This window comes from Rhipicephalus microplus, chromosome X (genome assembly GCF_043290135.1).
Source record: "Rhipicephalus microplus isolate Deutch F79 chromosome X, USDA_Rmic, whole genome shotgun sequence".
Taxonomy (NCBI): domain Eukaryota; kingdom Metazoa; phylum Arthropoda; class Arachnida; order Ixodida; family Ixodidae; genus Rhipicephalus; species Rhipicephalus microplus.
In genome coordinates, this window is record NC_134710.1 from 167,947,020 (window position 1) to 167,963,735 (window position 16,716).

Here is a 16,716-nt window from a genome sequence, read left to right on the forward strand (position 1 = left end):
CTCGCTCATTAAGCGCACTCGGTTTATAATAGTTCCTTTGCCTTGATCGCGCCTCTTCCGCATTTTCAGTGGACCATTCCGTTAGCCCTTATAGCCTTCGTGCGCTCAGGCGTTGATGAAACGGATCGGACGGAATTTTACGGTGTGCTGTAAAGCGCGCTTTCCATTTCCTTAGCGTCGTGTACAGACTGTGTCGCATAACGCTTTCATCGACTTGTAGGCACGCGTGTGATTTTCCTCGGCGTTTTTTTTTTTTCTTTTTTACTCTCGTCCAGTCTCGCTCGTAATTGGTGCCAACGACGAAAGCGGGAAACTGGGAGAACGTAAAAGCCGTCGCGAGAAGCTGACAAGAACATAAGGAAGCGCGGGCCATAAGGAGAAGATTATTACTTTTGCTTTTCGGCGTCGTCTTTCCTTCCGGCTGTACCGCCTCTTTGGGCGGATGCACACTCGCGCCCCCGCAACATTCCTGCAGCTGTACCAGTGTCTCTGTCCTGTCACGCCGTGGCGGCGCTAATGACCCGCGCGATGCGCAAAGATGCGCACGACGGACCGTGCGAGCTCGCGAAGCAACCGCCGGCGTAAATAGCGCGTCCGGCATCCTCTCGCACCGTCCGTCCCTGCGAGGAGAAAGCCGTTTCGGATTCCTGCGGAACTGTTACCGTTATGTTTTTCGGTAAAACTTTTTTTTTTCTACGCGAGGAATTCAGCGCGTGCGTACGAGGAAAAAGAAGCAAAATTGACGCCGGCCTAGCTGTCTTCTCAGCGTGGAAGCGTGTAATACATGCTCGCGGATGTTCCGTGCCGGAACATCCTTTCGTCCATGGCGCGCGTGCGTTCCCGATTGCATTTCTTTCGCCAGTTTACGACTAACGAAATCTTCTTACCGGAAACATTCAGTATGGATGCACGTGCAACAGAAATGAATAGCTAAATAAATAGCGATAGAAATAAATAATCGAGAGAGAGAAAAAAAAAGCTTGTTGCGGTTCAAGTGGAACCGATAGCAAACGCGAAGCTGTGTGATCTAACTGAACTCTTGCGCGAACGTTGTGGATGTTTCGAAGTCCCGGTGCTTTCATCCGAAACCTCTCGATAACGTGGTCGCGCGTCGACGCATCTCGGAACTTTTTTGGATTCTTTGCGGCCACAGCAAGGCGTCCGCGAGGGCTTTGGCCATCCTTCCCCAACGGAATGCGGCCGCCGCGATTGAGAATCGAACCCATAACCGAACACGCATTCAACGAGGCATCGTCTTCTCTTGCGGTGTTCTTTTTTTGGCGCCTCTATTAAGCAAACTGCCAAGAGAAGAAAGAAAAATATTGCTCTCGTGGACGCGCGTGCGGTCATGCTGAGGGGTTGGCAATATTTTCGGATTTTCTTTTTCCTGTCTCGGCTGAGTGCACTGCACTTATTTGTGCTGTAAGGTATATATATATATATATATATATATATATATATATATGTGTGTGTGTGTGTGTGTGTGTGTGTGTGTGTGTTGTGCTAGTATCATGAAAGTGTGGGCCTTCTACCTATGGTGACAGCTGGGCTGATCGAAACTCATACCGTATCGATGTAACATGCAGCAAAATAGTGAAAACTTCTCGATTTTTTTTTATTGTTTGAGATATGTCTGTGCGTTTAACTTGTCTCTTTTTCATGCTCTTCTTCGCGGTTTGCCTCGATGAGACGCTGCTTCAGTGCACTATTTTACTGCGTTTTCTCGTTAACAGAAAGAGAGACAAGGGATGTCAGCTTGGCACCAGTAACTAGTTTGCTACCATGCACAGGGGGGGCGAAATGGGCGTTGTAATGACGGCAGATATAGAAAGTGAGGATAGAGGTGGAAAAACGCACACTCAGGAACGGCGTTCCCGTCGGGAGCCGTTCACGATGGAAGCGCAGTGCTGCTTGCACACAGTTCTTCTGCGACCTTAGGTCCTCTCGATGGCATAATATTTCCGCGTAAAGATTTTCACGAACGCGGATGTTCCGTGTAGAGGCGAAAAGAGCGAAGTGATCTTGCAGTTCGCATGTGAAATTTCGGCCGAGTAAGTATAACGTGCGTTCCACATTATACCAGCTTGGTCATTTACGCGGACAGTGAGGGCGAGGCTATAGCCGGGTGTTTGTTGGTTCCTATAGCCGCTGCGGTGGTCTATCGTGCTCGACTGCTGACCCGCAGGTCGCGAGTCCGAATACCGGCTTCGGCGGCTGCATTTCCGATGGAGGCGAAAATTCTCGAGGCCCGTGTATTTATATTTATAGGTGCACGCTAAGAAAACCCCGGGTGATCGCAACGGCGTCTATCATAAGCATGGTGATTTTGGAACGTTAAACTTCACATATCAGTGTTTCAAAGCATACTAATATAACAAATTTTTGGATATAACGAACCTATTTTTGTGTAGATCGCAACTTTGTTCTAATGAGGTCTGAGTGTATTCCTTCCTCCTTGCGCGCCCTGGTGTGAGTTTGGCGCTCGTAACCTCGACGAATATTCGCTTCTTTAAATGTTGTGTGCGTGCCGTATAATGCGCTCCCGGTCCTGTGCGTGAATATGCGGGCACACCAGGCCCGTGAATGGATTGCTCGGCAATCTGGGCGATCGTTGCGCCTTCATTTGCGACTGCACGTGGGGCGCGTGCCCAATATAGAAGCCGAACGAAACTTCTGGTGCGCTATGGTAGGCTAGAGTGCTTGCTTATATAGTCGGGGATGCTAGCCGAGCGTGCGCCGGATTCTGTTTCACGCAAGTCACGACGCGCGAACGGTGGTACCCGATGCACGCGCCTCGAGGAAGGAAAGGGGGCGCTCGGGGCGGCGAGCGTTTTCTCGGGCGGCGGCGCGCTCATCGCGTGCCGACCGCGTCTGCAAACCCGTATGTGATATTCGCGGACTCGAACATGGAACGCTCATTGGCGGGTTTTAGGCGCGCGAGGCTTCATTAAACATGGAGCAGCACGAGGTTCGTTTTCGGCTCTCGCTCGCTGTGTGGGCTTTCCTTCTGACGCGGATAGCCGTGCACCTGCCATGACTGCCGTTTCTTCGCCCAGCTAGCTAGAGGGTGCGCTTCGCGAAAAGTTTATCTTGGTCGCTGTAACTGGCGTTTACTTTGGTGAATGATATAATGGGAAGCGGGCTTACTTCCCTCTTCCATTGACGACGTCAGGGGGTTTTCACTGGTGCGATTCCCAGCGTGGCCGATTGGTTACTTGCAGTCGTAGAGGATTATGGCGGCTAACCGGGCTACAGTTGTTTGTACCCGCTGTCAAATGCTTTTGAAGTAAAGCGATTAGTATCTACAAAATTATTCGTTGTTCAGGTTACATTGCTATATAATGTGTAGCGTATGACGCTTGTGAGAGAGCAGGCTAAACGTATGGACAAATAAATAAAAAAAGAAGAAAGACAAACATTTATTTTTACCGTTATTTCGAGATACATGCCCAGCGAAAGAAGCCTCTAATTTTCTTCTGCTGACTTAGTCAGAGGAAATGAGCTATATTCATGAGCTATCTTTATTAATTACCAGTGCCATTTGTAAATGTAAATTCTGAGATTGGACATTTGGAAAGCCGCAATTTGCTTATGAGGCATTTGGAAACACGGACTTCTAGCATTTCGCTTATACACTGAACTAGCGCCAGGTGGTCGCGAGGGTCATGGATGCGGCGAAAGCCTATAGTTTCGTAGAATGGGAAGACCACCCTGAAAACAATGCGCAAATGTCAGCCGAATAACAGGGTTTATTATCTCCGAAGTTTCTCGAAATGTGACTGTCGCGGCCGTTATGTCCTGTCTTTCGGGTCAGCATCCGTGCTTAACTATAGGGTGCCTCGAGCAGCGAGCATCGAGCCACTCCATGCTTAACCAGAACTCAGTGTTGTGAGGGGGCAGCTGTGCTGCGGAGTCGGGATCCTCACACATGTGTCGAGGAGCCCCCTCTGCCAGCTCTGTGACGGCTGCGCAATGTTGTGACGTCACTGTAGGCTTACGCCACAGGAACGAAGAGACGCCCGATCAACAATCCACTTCAGCCAGTGCCACTGCCAAGCGCCGCCTTCATGCTGCTGGAGGGCGCTACAAAACAGATCCGCCGTACAGGTCTCGCTTATTTCCTATACGGGCAAGTTAATTGTGGTGGTCTTCACTCTGTGGTACAGGTGTTCGCGATACTTATACAGGAAATGTAGTATTAAGGCGGGTCACGTAGAATTTTACGTTATACAGGTCATTTAGTTGTTCTCCTCCAGTGGATGCATCAATCTGATTGTGCGACCGTGCTGTGCTGAAGTATGAAAGGAGCCTCGAAGCAGCCGCAGAAGTTCGAAACAATTTATGAGAATTCGTGCATATTTCGGTGTTCACGCATATAAAATGACAAAAGCAATTGAGAAACTCACCTACTTAGCAAACGTTGTGTTGCTATAAACTTTTTGTTCTTGAAGCCACCAGGCTCCCCTTTCATAATTTCTTCTCTTGGCACTGTAAATTACGGTTTTCTCCCCCCACCCCCCGACTTTTTTTGCACTGTTATTTCTGAAATATATTGTATACTGCATTGGGTCGCAAGCGTCGTTGTATGCAAAGTGGCACATTCTTAATCCTCGTTATAGTGGTCCTGACTTGTCGGGCCACTTTGGTGTCGCGAGTAAATACAAAAAAAAAAGCGACGCTGGTGGCGGTGTTATTTCTTGATCACTCGACTGTTGTTTCGACTTACGGTGGTTTGTATCGTGCGGCGTAAGATCAAGGCCACATGGCACCTCTATACTCGGCAGTGTGTCGTTTTATTATATTGCTCCGGGATTCTCTTAATAGCACGCGTTTCGCCGTTCGCGTTTGTTTTTGTACGGTGCATTCACGCGCAGCGCAATGACCGTAATCGCGTCGAGACATCTGTGCGTCGCCTGTGCCTCGTTTTTGTCCGGGCGCCTGTTTAACCCGGTTGGGTAGTCCGGCACAAAAAGGGGGACAGCGTTTCGACCTGTCTTAAGTCCGGTACCTGGTGCGCGCGTTCCTTCTGTGCGTGTTCTTCTAGGCGTTGTGTCCTGTATTAGCCGATCCGGTGGTCGGGGTGCATACGTGCTGGGGATCAGCTCGCTCTACCGCCGCTGGAATTCAGCGTTCGCCAAGAAGGTCAGGGAAAGACCGGTGCAGCGAGCAGGTGACCTATCGGGGGACGGCGAACAAAATACAGAAATCAAGAGGGCGCGTAAATGCGGTGGTTTTAGAGAAGCTGCGGTGCCTGTGGGAGTATCGGGAGCAGCAACAGCAGAGCGGTGGCCTGTACGCCTGCCTGCCAGAGCCTGAGGGAGGGGGTCCTGTATACAAATCGAATCTGCTGGGGCGTGGCTCCCAAGGGCGTTGAGCAGGTCGAACGCACTGTGGCGGCCATTCGTGGCGCCGAGGGCGAGAAGGCTTTGTCGTTGAGCGGCGGCGAACGCTCGCCCTCCGCCACCGCGTGATGTGGGTCGCGCTGGCCGGAGACGCCAGAAGTCAACGGAGAGCGAAGTTGCCGAAACGTCCCGCGGCGCAGCTCCAACACCGCTGCCGTTTACGCAGCTGTCTGGCGCAATTCTTTGCGTCTGCCACTCAAGCCCCAGCCGCCTTCGGTTGCCGTCGTCGAGGGTCGCCCCGTCAAGCCCCAGCCACCTTCGATCTCCCGCTACTGTAGCGAAGGCTGCCCTGTGGATGCGTCTCGGGTTCCCCAGTCGCAGCTGGTGTTCGTCAACGGCCTTTCGCCGCCCCTCGTGTTTGTCATCGAGGGGACCGCTCGCCCAGCGTCGTCGGCCTGTGTGCGCTCGCTCGAGGCGTCGGCTGTGTGTACACGGCTCACCTGCCCACGCGTGCGGCGATATTTGCGTTAAGCCGGACCGGGCCAGATCGCCCGCTGTTGCAGGTTTGCGATGGCTGTCGGGCTGACTCGCTACTGATCCACATTGTGGCTCTCTAAGCACGTGTGCGTCTTTGTAACGGGGCGTCACAAGTGTGTGTGTGTGCTCTTGTATCGACCGCTGTGGATTTTCACCCGCCGCCACCAAGCTGGCCACTCGGCTCAGCAGTGACAGCCAGCCGGCTATGGAGACCTGGATTGAAAACTTGAACAATCTGGTGATCGCCCTCAAACAGGTCCCGCCATTTCGATTTCTAGCCGACGTTGTCTTCCGCGAATAGATCGTTGCCTGGAGGGTGCTGCGGCAGTCCTCCTCTCCTCGGGGAGAGTTTCGCTTCAGCGAATACGAATAAGCTCGCCTAAGGAACGAAGCAGATAAACAAGCTAGCGGGAAATTTGTTATGCCGCGTGTTCAACGTGGTCCTTCTGTCATTGAGCGGAATCTTTCGGGGTATTGAAGCAACGAACAACTGTACCCGTGGTACATATACAGCTCGCATGTGATACACAATTTGATCCTTGTAACTACTCTCCCTGCCTGCACGTTAAATAACGACAGACGGTCGAAATTTATGAAATGGCCCCCGCATAATCGTATTATGGTTTCGGGACGTGAAACTCTAGATATATTTTTAGCATTATGTTCTCACCGCCTGTGTAAGCTTTTCTCTTAACAACCCACCCCAAGTCGCGGTACATTTCAGGTGCGCAGGAAAACGTAACACAGGAGTATTTCCTTCCTACTCCTTAAACAAGTGCGCAGACAGCTCTCCGGATTTTTCTCGGCAGTTGTAAAACTGCTATAGAACAGCTCGCTGGTGTTCGCCTTCGATGGGAACTCATGTCAAGGCGACGAAATTAAGGTCCTGTGCACCGCTGGCTCCTTCGCAGCGTTGAGCGGTTTTAGGCTCTCTTTTTTTTTTTTTGGGACGCTTCACTAAACCCGTTTCACTTGTGCGTGCGTACTGTTTGCGACAAATCCGCTGCGTTTGCGTAGCGTCCCGTGTGGCGGCAACATGGACAAAGCCCGATTCGAATGGCAGCATACTGTAGCAATGAGGTCGCCCGCTTCGATGGCAACGTCGCGCGCAGCGCCTTTCTGGTCGCCTTCAGCATGCGCGGGAAATCTGCCTGCGGTATCGCGCGTTGTCAGCGGCGTGATATATTTCGTTTTCACTCGTCGAAACGCGATGGCTGTTTCGAGCGATAGAGAAACGCAGCGAATCTGCTCCCGACAAAGTCCTGTTACTTTTTATTTCTTCTACTTCCTTTCTCTCATTGTTCGCCCTCCTGCGGTGTTTCTGACTTTATCTCGGTACCACTATTTAGAAGGTAACTGCACCTACTGTTTATCTATATACGCCATGGAAGATGTATGCCGAAAAAACAAAATGGGATCCAGGATGTGTAGCTCTCGGATATGCACTTAGCCATCGCATTCACCGCATTGTGGGTGGTTAAGTGCGTTGGTATATATTATACATAATCAATACGAAGTGCAGGCGCACGTACAAAAATTCATGTGTTGTTTCGACCGACGAGTGCTCTTTGTCAAGGAAGAAGTTCCATGGGTCTATCGCTTCTTGAAACCGGTCATTTACAAGAATGCACTCTGAAAAAAGGGTGGTCTTTGGTTAAGGCGTCGAATAAATAAAAAACTGTTCTTGTTTTAAGGGGAGAATCAATCACCTCAGACTTGTGACACAACAATATAAAGCTCCTGCAAGCACAAATCCTAGTCGGTGACTTCGACCTTAGCACATACCATCGCCCACTCATCATTTACTTCGTTATGTTGGGCGATTTTTTTTGTACGTGCACCTGTACTTCATATTGCTTATCAATAATCGAATCCAAGAAACGTGAACTTACGCATATATATGTATATGTAGTCGATCGTTCATATACGTGTTTCCAGTGCTGCGATCATGGTACGTGCCTCATACGTCTTCTGTGTCTGTCCAGGGCTCGGATCCCCGCGCTGCCACATGCCGAGGCAAGCTGCAGTACCGGCGCTCCAAGATCAACCATGAAATTACCAAACAGATGATGATGCGCAACGGAGCTGAAAAGCTCTTCAAGTGAGTACACCCATGCGTTTTCTTCTCCCTTCCATCGATTGATGGGGCCAACACGAGGGCTATGTACCTAATTTGTTCATCTGCTGCATTACTGATGTTTCCTTCGAGAAATTAGCTTGCGGGCTAGTTGGTTGATCATTACGGCTTATGGCAGCACGAACCGGGTGAAATGACGGGACACGAAAACGAAAGGGACAACACAGGCGCTGGCTTCCTTCAGCGCTTGTGTTGTCCCTTTTGTTTTCCTGTTCGTCGTTTGACTCCAAGTGCGCTGCGATATGCCTTCGGGAAAGCACGCCGTTGAGGTCGGTGAAAATTGTACCGCACGAGTCGACCACGTGAATTCCAGCGTGCGACCTATAGCTGCACAGGCACATTTGTTGACTATAGAGAAGTTTAGCTGAATAACAGTGGACATGAAGCGTGCTCGGCACCATTTCAGTCGGTGCCTCTGTGAGGTGAGCAGAACACGAGCAGCGTCCTGGTCACCTTTCACCGGCGCCTGTGCAAAGCGTAGAAGCCAACGCGCGGACCATGCGCCAAAGTGGTGGCCCAGTTTTAGGAAACGCCGGTTTCTCGCAGTGTTTGTTTTTGCGAAGAGTCCGCGCCGTGTCGCTGCGCGGGGACTGCATTCCTTTGAAATTGGGCCCCCGCGAATCGGTCGCGTGGCACTTTCTATACTCCTGGAACGATCGAGGCCGGCTGCCGTGACGGTGGTGGCCGGCAGCGGCTAATGGCTATACCGCCTGTGGGGAGGGAGTCGCCGTGGCGAAATACCGCGCTGGAAACAAAAGGTCCGCGCGTCACTCGGGCTAGTCGACCGGAAAGAAGTAAATGTTGCGCAGCCGGAAGCAGGCGCATCTCGGCCTTCTCTCCGCTCTCCTATCCATCTTATCCGCCTGTCGTCGTGGGGTGACCACGATATTGGCCTCAGCCTTCCTGTCCCGTTAATGCATGTTTTCCTTCTGCACACCCCTTGTGTGTCAGGTTGCACCCCTCTCGCCACGGCATGCCTGCTGCGGAAACTCGTGCGGTGTTACCGGAATAGCGTACAGCGACTGGATTGAACAAATCGATGACTCTCGGATAAAGGTCGTGACGAAGGGATTTGTTCGGTGTTCTTTTCTGTCTTTTTTTTTTGTCACATTTATCGCATCCGTGTACGACATGCACGTGTTTCACCGAAAGCTGTCCTGCCAAAGCCAAGTCGCGCCCCTTCCACGACGCCCTGAGGCGCCTATTACGCATAATGTGACGCTTAGGAACGCGGCGCCGATAAGCCTTTCGGGGTGACCTCGTCGTCTTGTGGGGACGGCACAAAAGCGTTCGCAATTAGGCCACTGCGCGCTCTTATCCAATTAAATCGTGCCCGCCGCACTAGCGGTGCGGCGGGCGAAAAGCGAAGCGCGTTAGGCCGCTGCCCTTGGAGACCAGAGTGCAAACCCGTCCGACACGACACGTTCGCACCGTTGACTTTCACCTGTTGCGCTGGTACCGAGAAGTCATCCTCTTAATTTTAAAGTCTCCCGTACTACCTTCTCGTCCCTGTGCACACTTGTGCTGTGCATGCTTTGAGTGGCTTTGGGTGCTTTGAAGGTGGTCGTATTTTGTCACTGTATACCTTTCGCGCTTACCTTAGACATCTCATCATCGATTGCGCCGAAAAGAGCCTTCTGGCGATTACGGCGGTGCCCCTGATTGAATTAAGAAAGTATTAGAATATGAAATCGAAATACGGCCCCACATTATGGCTAACCGGTCTGGCTACATGATTTTGTTTACAGTGAGTGCTGGCGACTAGGCCGGGGTTTTAAGTAAAACATGTTGCTTCTGCTTTTATAACTCTCCCCATCGCGCACGTCGGAGATATTCCGTCTGAATTGAACCCTCCTGAAACCTATCTCGGTTTGCGATGGCTAAGCTTTGTGCTGACATAGTCTGACCCTGTGTCGGCATGGACTGAGCTATCGGGAAGTTTCCGTTTTGCATTGGGCAAATGCCACATAATCAGCGCCGTAAGCACTGTCGCAGGAACTCTAAAAGCATCTGGAAGAAGTTAAGGTCGACTGCCGGAGTTAAACATAACTTTTATTTCTCGTGTTTTTGGTAGCTTGTGTATAAAGCGTTCTTGATTTCGTCGTGAGAGATGTCTTCCCTAGGCTCCAAGGGACAATGTTTGTCCCTCTGCGGGCCAATCAAGCAGCCGTCGTAGTCTTCCGCCACCATAGGGCGCAGAATGCAACGCACCGCCCGCAGCGGTTCATCCGACGAAGGAGTGAAGCGGGTCCACCAGGCTGCATTCCTGCTGCGGTGATCGAGAGGGGAACGAAAACACCACACAGCACGATGTGACAGCTTTCGTATACCGGCGACGCGCTTGGGCGAAAACCCGAAGGCGCCGTATGTCGCGGCCGCGATCCAGGCTAATCACACAGGACGTCGCTTGGGCGTACCATGATTGACCCCTGCGCCTGAACACATACAGTTACGCGCGCATTTTTTTCCTTCTTGGAGCTCTCTCCGCACCCGGTGCATTCGGCCACATTGTTCTAGACTTTTGTGCGGCGTCAAGCAGGAAAAGTCTATATATTATATGAAGAGTCTGGCTTCGGTTGCCGTAGAAATAGAGAAAAATAAATATGCGCTTCTAAAAACTGTTTATATGTGATATTTCGGTCTCCGATCGAAACGTCACAAATGGACAGTTTTTTTAGTAGCGTGCATATATATATATATATATATATATATATATATATATATATATATATATATATATATATATATATATATATATATATATAGACAGTTTAGACACTTCGCTTGGAGGTCGCTTATCGACGCTCGCTTATTATTCTCCCCCAAAGCGAGGGAAACAGTGTCGTCATTGAGGGTGTTGTTGAAGTGAATGGTAGATGCGCTGTTAGGTGCGTCGGTTTCGGTTTGTTGAGTTAAATTAGGCTCATTGCATCACTCCGCGGTGTTTATCAGCGGCCGATTTTCCAAATATTTAAAGTGGCTATGGACTGACTATTCGTAAGAAGGGCTTGATTTCGCCCATTTGACTCGACCGGCTATTACCACAGGTGAAAAAGATAATTGTGTTAATGTCTATATGTACTGTCGTAGTTAATGTTTCCACGCATCTTAAGATCTCTTCTGCCACGAGAAAGGCAACGCCGCAAATAGCACGCAAATACCTCCTTTCTGTAATTTTAAAGAATATCGCCCGCGCGCGCGTGTGTGCGCGTGTGTGTGTGCGTGTGTGTGTGCGTGTGTGTGTGCGTGTGTGTGTGCGTGCGTGTGTGAGTGTGTGTGTGTGCGTGTGTGAGTGCGTGCGTGTGTGTGAGTGCGTGTGTGAGTGCGCGTGTGTGCGTGTGTGTGTGCGTGTGTGTGTGAGTGCGTGCGTGTGTGTGTGTGTGTGAGTGCGTGTGTGCGCGCGCGCGTGTGTGTGTGAGTGCGCGCGTGTGTGTGTGAGTGCGTGCGTGTGTGTGTGTGCGTGCGTGTGTGTGTGTGCGTGCGTGTGTGTGTGTGAGTGCGTGTGTGTGTGAGTGCGTGTGTGAGTGCGTGTGTGCGCGCGCGCGTGTGTGCGTGTGTGTGTGAGTGCGTGCGCGTGTGTGTGTGCGTGTGTGAGTGTGCGTGCGCGTGTGTGTGTGCGTGTGTGAGTGCGTGTGTGAGTGCGTGTGTGTGTGTGCGTGTGTGTGAGTGCGTGTGTGTGTGTGCGTGTGTGTGTGTGCGTGTGTGCGTGCGTGTGTGTGCGTGCGTGTGTGTGTGCGTGTGTGAGTGCGTGCGTGTGTGCGTGCGTGAGTGTGTGTGTGTGTGCGTGTGTGTGAGTGCGTGCGTGTGCGTGCGTGCGTGTGTGTGTGTGTGCGTGTGTGAGTGCGTGTGTGCGTGCGTGTGTGTGTGTGTGTGTGTGTGTGTGTGTGTGTGTGTGTGTGTGTGTGTGTGTGTGTTTAAAGAGAGCTTAGCCCACCACGAATTACTATGGCTGTTTTGTGGCGCTGCCTGTGCTCGGCCATTGGTTCCGGTCCCGAGGGCTGTGAATGGCTTGCGCACTGAGGAGCGAAAGCGAAAATTTCCCTGTCTTTTAGGCCCGGTTATAGCGCTCATCACGATGGCGATGCTCAAATGCCATCTATAAGGCCGCGTTCACACTGAGCATTCCGGCCGCCGAAAGTGCTCCGAATCCGGTTCGGCGGCGGCGAGTTCCGCCGAAAGGGCCCTCTTCGCGCCGATCGCTCTCGGACCGATTTTTGCGGCGCCTGCCGCCGAATCGGTCACCGTGGACCAATAGGAGCGCTAGTCAAGTAATTTTGAAAAATGGCGGCCAAGCCCTACTCACTTGTTATGCCGCAGTGCACGTAACTGAATGTCGAAACCAACGGGAGTTTAACCTGCTCTGTGCCTACTTCGCCTCCGTATTTTGTGAAAGAGGTGACGGAGCTTGCTGTTGGCGTGACCGAGCTTGTTGCGGTCTTGCAAAGCAAAACGAACCCACCAACGCCGCTGGCGTCGGTGGTTTTTCTGCTCTTCGTGCATTACAAGACAGCCACTTGCCAGCAAAGTGAGCAGTACTGTCTTTTCTTGCGTACGAGAATCGTCAAAGTATACACCACCGGATAGCGTAGTAGTGTTCGCGAGCTGCGACAACAACCGGGTGACAGCGCATCCATCCCGCGTTCGCCCCGTGGTAGATGGCATATTCGGCGGCGCGGGGCGCGTCCAGTGCGAACGACGCTGAGTTTCGGCGGCAGGGGAATTTTGGGTCGCTGTAGAAAGCGGATGTTTCAGTGTGAACTAGGCATAAGCGTTGCTTCTGAAAAGCCGCAGGTACGTTCAAGCATGCTCATAACTGCTGCCCAGTGCCGCATATAGGCTTGTCCGAAACGGGTCATGCACTGCCACGGAAGGAAGTTTCCAGGTCCGCGAGAAATGTGACTTTCATTTGTGTTATTGGATGGTCATTCTAATTTAATGGATAACTGGGCACGTTGCAAGAGCCACTTAATGTGCTCAAGCTAAGTAAAGTATTCAGAGAGCAAATCTTTGGGCAAGTTGGTGGTTCATTCTACTCACAAGAGCGCAACGAGGGGTTCGGGATAGGAAGAAGACGGACTGCTTCTTCCTATCCCTTGTTGCGCTGTTGTCAGTATTCAGCTTTATCGCTAATGTGTCTTGGGCACTCTTGTCTCCGTTAGTACACTTCGTAACGCGAACATGCATGCGATATACCCGCTTAATTTACACGATCACACATGAAGGGGCCATGTATTTGGCACGCGTGTAGTCAGTGTAGTTGATTAAATGGCTTCAATAGTTGCTTTCCTGCTGCTGTTGACACGTTCGTTGGCGGGCAACGTACAGCCGTGGCCACGTATATATAGCTGGCGAGCGGCCGGCCCTGCTCAAGGTAGATATAACTGGTAGCGAAGGTTCTATATAAGCCCATACCTTCAGAAAATGGCAACTGGTCGGCTGCTCGTAGAGCACTGTATATGTATACCTTTGGTAGCATATACAGCGACTCTTATACTGCTCATGGGGCTTAGCGCCATCTCTGTGAGGAGGGAACACTTCAGGTGGAACAAAATATAAAGCAGATGTGACGGAATAGCTGCAAGACAAGTGATGTCATTTTGTGTGCACTAGCGCGAAATTTGATCTCAAATTACTTTTCATCGGCCCCCGATCGCTAAGGACTCGCGCTAAGACGACCGCCGGCGAGTCCTCCACGAGTGCGCTGCAAGTCAACGCCAGCTACCGTCTCATGACTAGATATGGATGTTTAGCTGTACTGCCGTTCAGGTTGCCTTGGTTTTTCAAGGAAACTTATTCTTTGAACTTCTATTCGGAATTCGTGGCATCTTCCGCAGATGCATTGCAGCAATTAACAGCGTACCTGTCATATCTGCAGCGTTGCTTATTCGCACATACGCAGGTTCTTTACCATGCATGAGTGCTTGTGTTCTTCAGTTCGAACAGGAAGAAATGACGCCTATAGTCACGCCAAAATTACGGCATTCCAGTTTTATTCAATGATCCCAATAACTCAAATTTATTACACTGCACACAATGGTAATAAGCACGAAAAGTCTGCGGGCACTACATGCGTCATGTTTTCCAGTATGCTCAGATAAATTACCGTTACGTATGCGAATGCAGGCATGCGAATTGTATGTAGCGCGATAGCTTGGCAGTCTGCTCACCGATAACACGAATAATAGTAGGCACTGCATGCTCGAGAACGAAACCGGGTAGCAGGAATACTGATGCATGAAAGCCCAGCGAAGAGTGTATTCCATGCTTGCTCTGCGGGGAGACATCTCGCGGCCGTTGCGGGTTGTGTGCTTGGTGGAAGGTGTGCTTGTTTAGGCGATATCTATTTCATGAGACGAAGCGCGTTGCGACTGATTTAACGCGCCTGCATCAGTGATGCACGCTTTGAGGCTATTTTGAGGAATGCGATTATGTGAAGATACGATAATGCCAACAGCTGCGTAAAAAAAAAAAATGTAGACTGACACAAAATCAAAACGGTCACTAAGAGTGCGTCGTTTATGCAGGCGTGTGTTATTAGCCGAAACGCGCGTCATAAATTGACGAAAGCGCTCTAAGCGAGCGCGGATCTTCGCTTTAATAAGCACACCTTCCAACGTTGTCACCCGTGCAAAGCAGGCCTGCATGTTTGTAAGGCCGCTCAAGTTCCTGTGCACGCGACGTCACAACGACCGCAAGGTGTCGCACCGCAGGGCAAGGCCGGCTGCTCGCGTGCTATACATAGACGTGGCCGCGGCTGTACGTTGACTCGATCCTGGGCAATTCATGCCATCCAGAGAGAGAGAGAGAGAGAGAGATGTTGAGGAAAAGAAAACACGCAACCTCCCTCTCTCTCTGAAACGACTAGTCGAAGATGGCATCGGACCGCGCCCCTCCCTTTCTTACTTTCCGAGCCGAGTTGCAGATGCGACTAATCGCGGGTCAACAGTGCGGAAAGTTGTCCGTTTTCCGCGTCCATGCTCGGTAGCTAGTATTCTCGACACGCGCGCCACGGAGCGGAGGCACGCAGCCCCGTACTACAGTGTACTAGAAGTGTACCCGTACTGCGTGCAGTCATGGCCTCCGAAATGACAAGCGAAAGCCCCGCGCTCGCCATCTCGGAGGCCATGTTGCAGTGTCGTCCTGTGTCGCGAGCGAATGCCCTCCTGCTTTTCCTCTGAGCCGGCGATGGCATGCTCCACATATATGCCGATCCGCAATACCTTTCGGGGAGAGAGCCAAAGGGGAGTTTCGGGGGCTAATGATTCCGTCCCCCTTCTAGCTATTTTTATTATTCCTCAGCCCAATCTCGCTCGCAGCGATCCACTTCTACCCCCTCGACGCCTGCGCGGGGAACATTTTATGTTTCTGCGGTGTCGTCGTCGCCCTTTCATTGGCTTCCCACTTGCGGGCATTCGCGGCGGGAGCCCAGCAGCGCTCACGCTGGGGGATACACCGCGGGAAACGTGCCTGTAACGACCGGCTGTATAAATTATGTGCTTCTTTTTGATGCGATAGCGCACGACGATCGTACGGCTTTGGTGTCAAGGGCTGTCGCCGCCGCGACGTTTTGGACGGCGAAGGCGTTTTGAGGGCGCGCCCGCATTCCCCCCCGCGAATGGCATGCTGTCTGTATTCGCCGTGTGGCGCCTTTGCCATGTACCCCCTTGTAAACGGCAGTCGCTTCGCCCGCGGCGTTGGACTGAAATCGCGTCAGCTGAGCCAGAGCAAGCGCCCCGACGTGAAAACAGGGGTACTGCTTGCCAGCTGCGAGTCGTGATTGCTTGGTTACTGTATTTTGGTCACGGTGTCAGAATAAGTGATTTTGGCCGTTCAGTTCGCATTTGTTGCGCGCACCGGCGTGGGGCTAGATAACGATTGTCAGCTGGCGAATCGGCCGCGTGTTTATTCTTTTTTTTTTCTCCCAAATAAACACCTCGTGATGCTTTTGAGCTTTATTACGATGCATGTTACGCTGTTTTGTGACCTCGTATCTCCGAGGCGAGTTTTACGCAAAGATAAAGTGTGCTAGAAATACTGAGGTTCCGATGTTAATTTTGTCCTTGTTTCTGTGTTTGTGGCGAATAGATCTGGCAGCATGACTTACTCACTGGCATTATAAATGCGTGAAAGGTGGCACTTCACTCGCTTTTTGCCTGCTTTACGCAGTAATCAGCGGCGTATTTCCTGGCATTGTTCTTTTATCCTAGCAGATACTTTCTTTTCGCTGCTGTGGTTGTCAACTCGGTGATGAAACAATATTACACAACTCTCTTGGCTCCTTCCCGATTGAAGTTCCGCGTCCATGTTTAACTGAGGGCTTGCTCGGTAGCACGCATGCGCGATAACTCACCGAATCATTCATCGAGTTGACGGGAGAAATCTTCACCTTCCGCAAATTACGCTGTACGTGCCAAAATAAGAGTAAATGTAGCACGCCCTTACAGCCATATGAAAGAAGGTTGGTGTTGTTGCCTGGCATTGCTGTGTGTGAGACAAGTTTTTCAAAGGTATATTTGCATCCGTCTCACTTGCATCTTCTTTCTGGCACGATGCGAGGGCGGATATAGGTTCATTTTGACGGCGGGGGTATTCGCGTCGTTCTGGTGGCAAACTATGGTAGCAGAACAGACCGTTGCTGCAGCAGAGCTTCAAGCTATATCGTGCGGCTTCCACTGTGCCATTGATGTCGGAGTTCCGTGT

General features: G+C 51.2%; 1 protein-coding gene across 4 annotated transcripts in view; it reads left to right on the forward strand.

The window, feature by feature from the left end:
- The window catches only part of Rhp (GTP-Rho-binding protein rhophilin), a 233,840-nt gene that overhangs the window by 173,642 nt on the left and 43,482 nt on the right, over positions 1–16,716 (forward strand). For 3 of the 4 annotated variants that reach the window (XM_037428540.2, XM_037428543.2, XM_037428539.2), the window contains exon 2: positions 7,865–7,980. In XM_037428540.2, the coding sequence (XP_037284437.1) occupies positions 7,865–7,980 (116 nt within the window). Of the gene's footprint in view, positions 1–5,503; positions 6,136–7,864; positions 7,981–16,716 lie in introns of those variants that run through there. The other variant, XM_037428541.2, reaches the window with a different exon arrangement.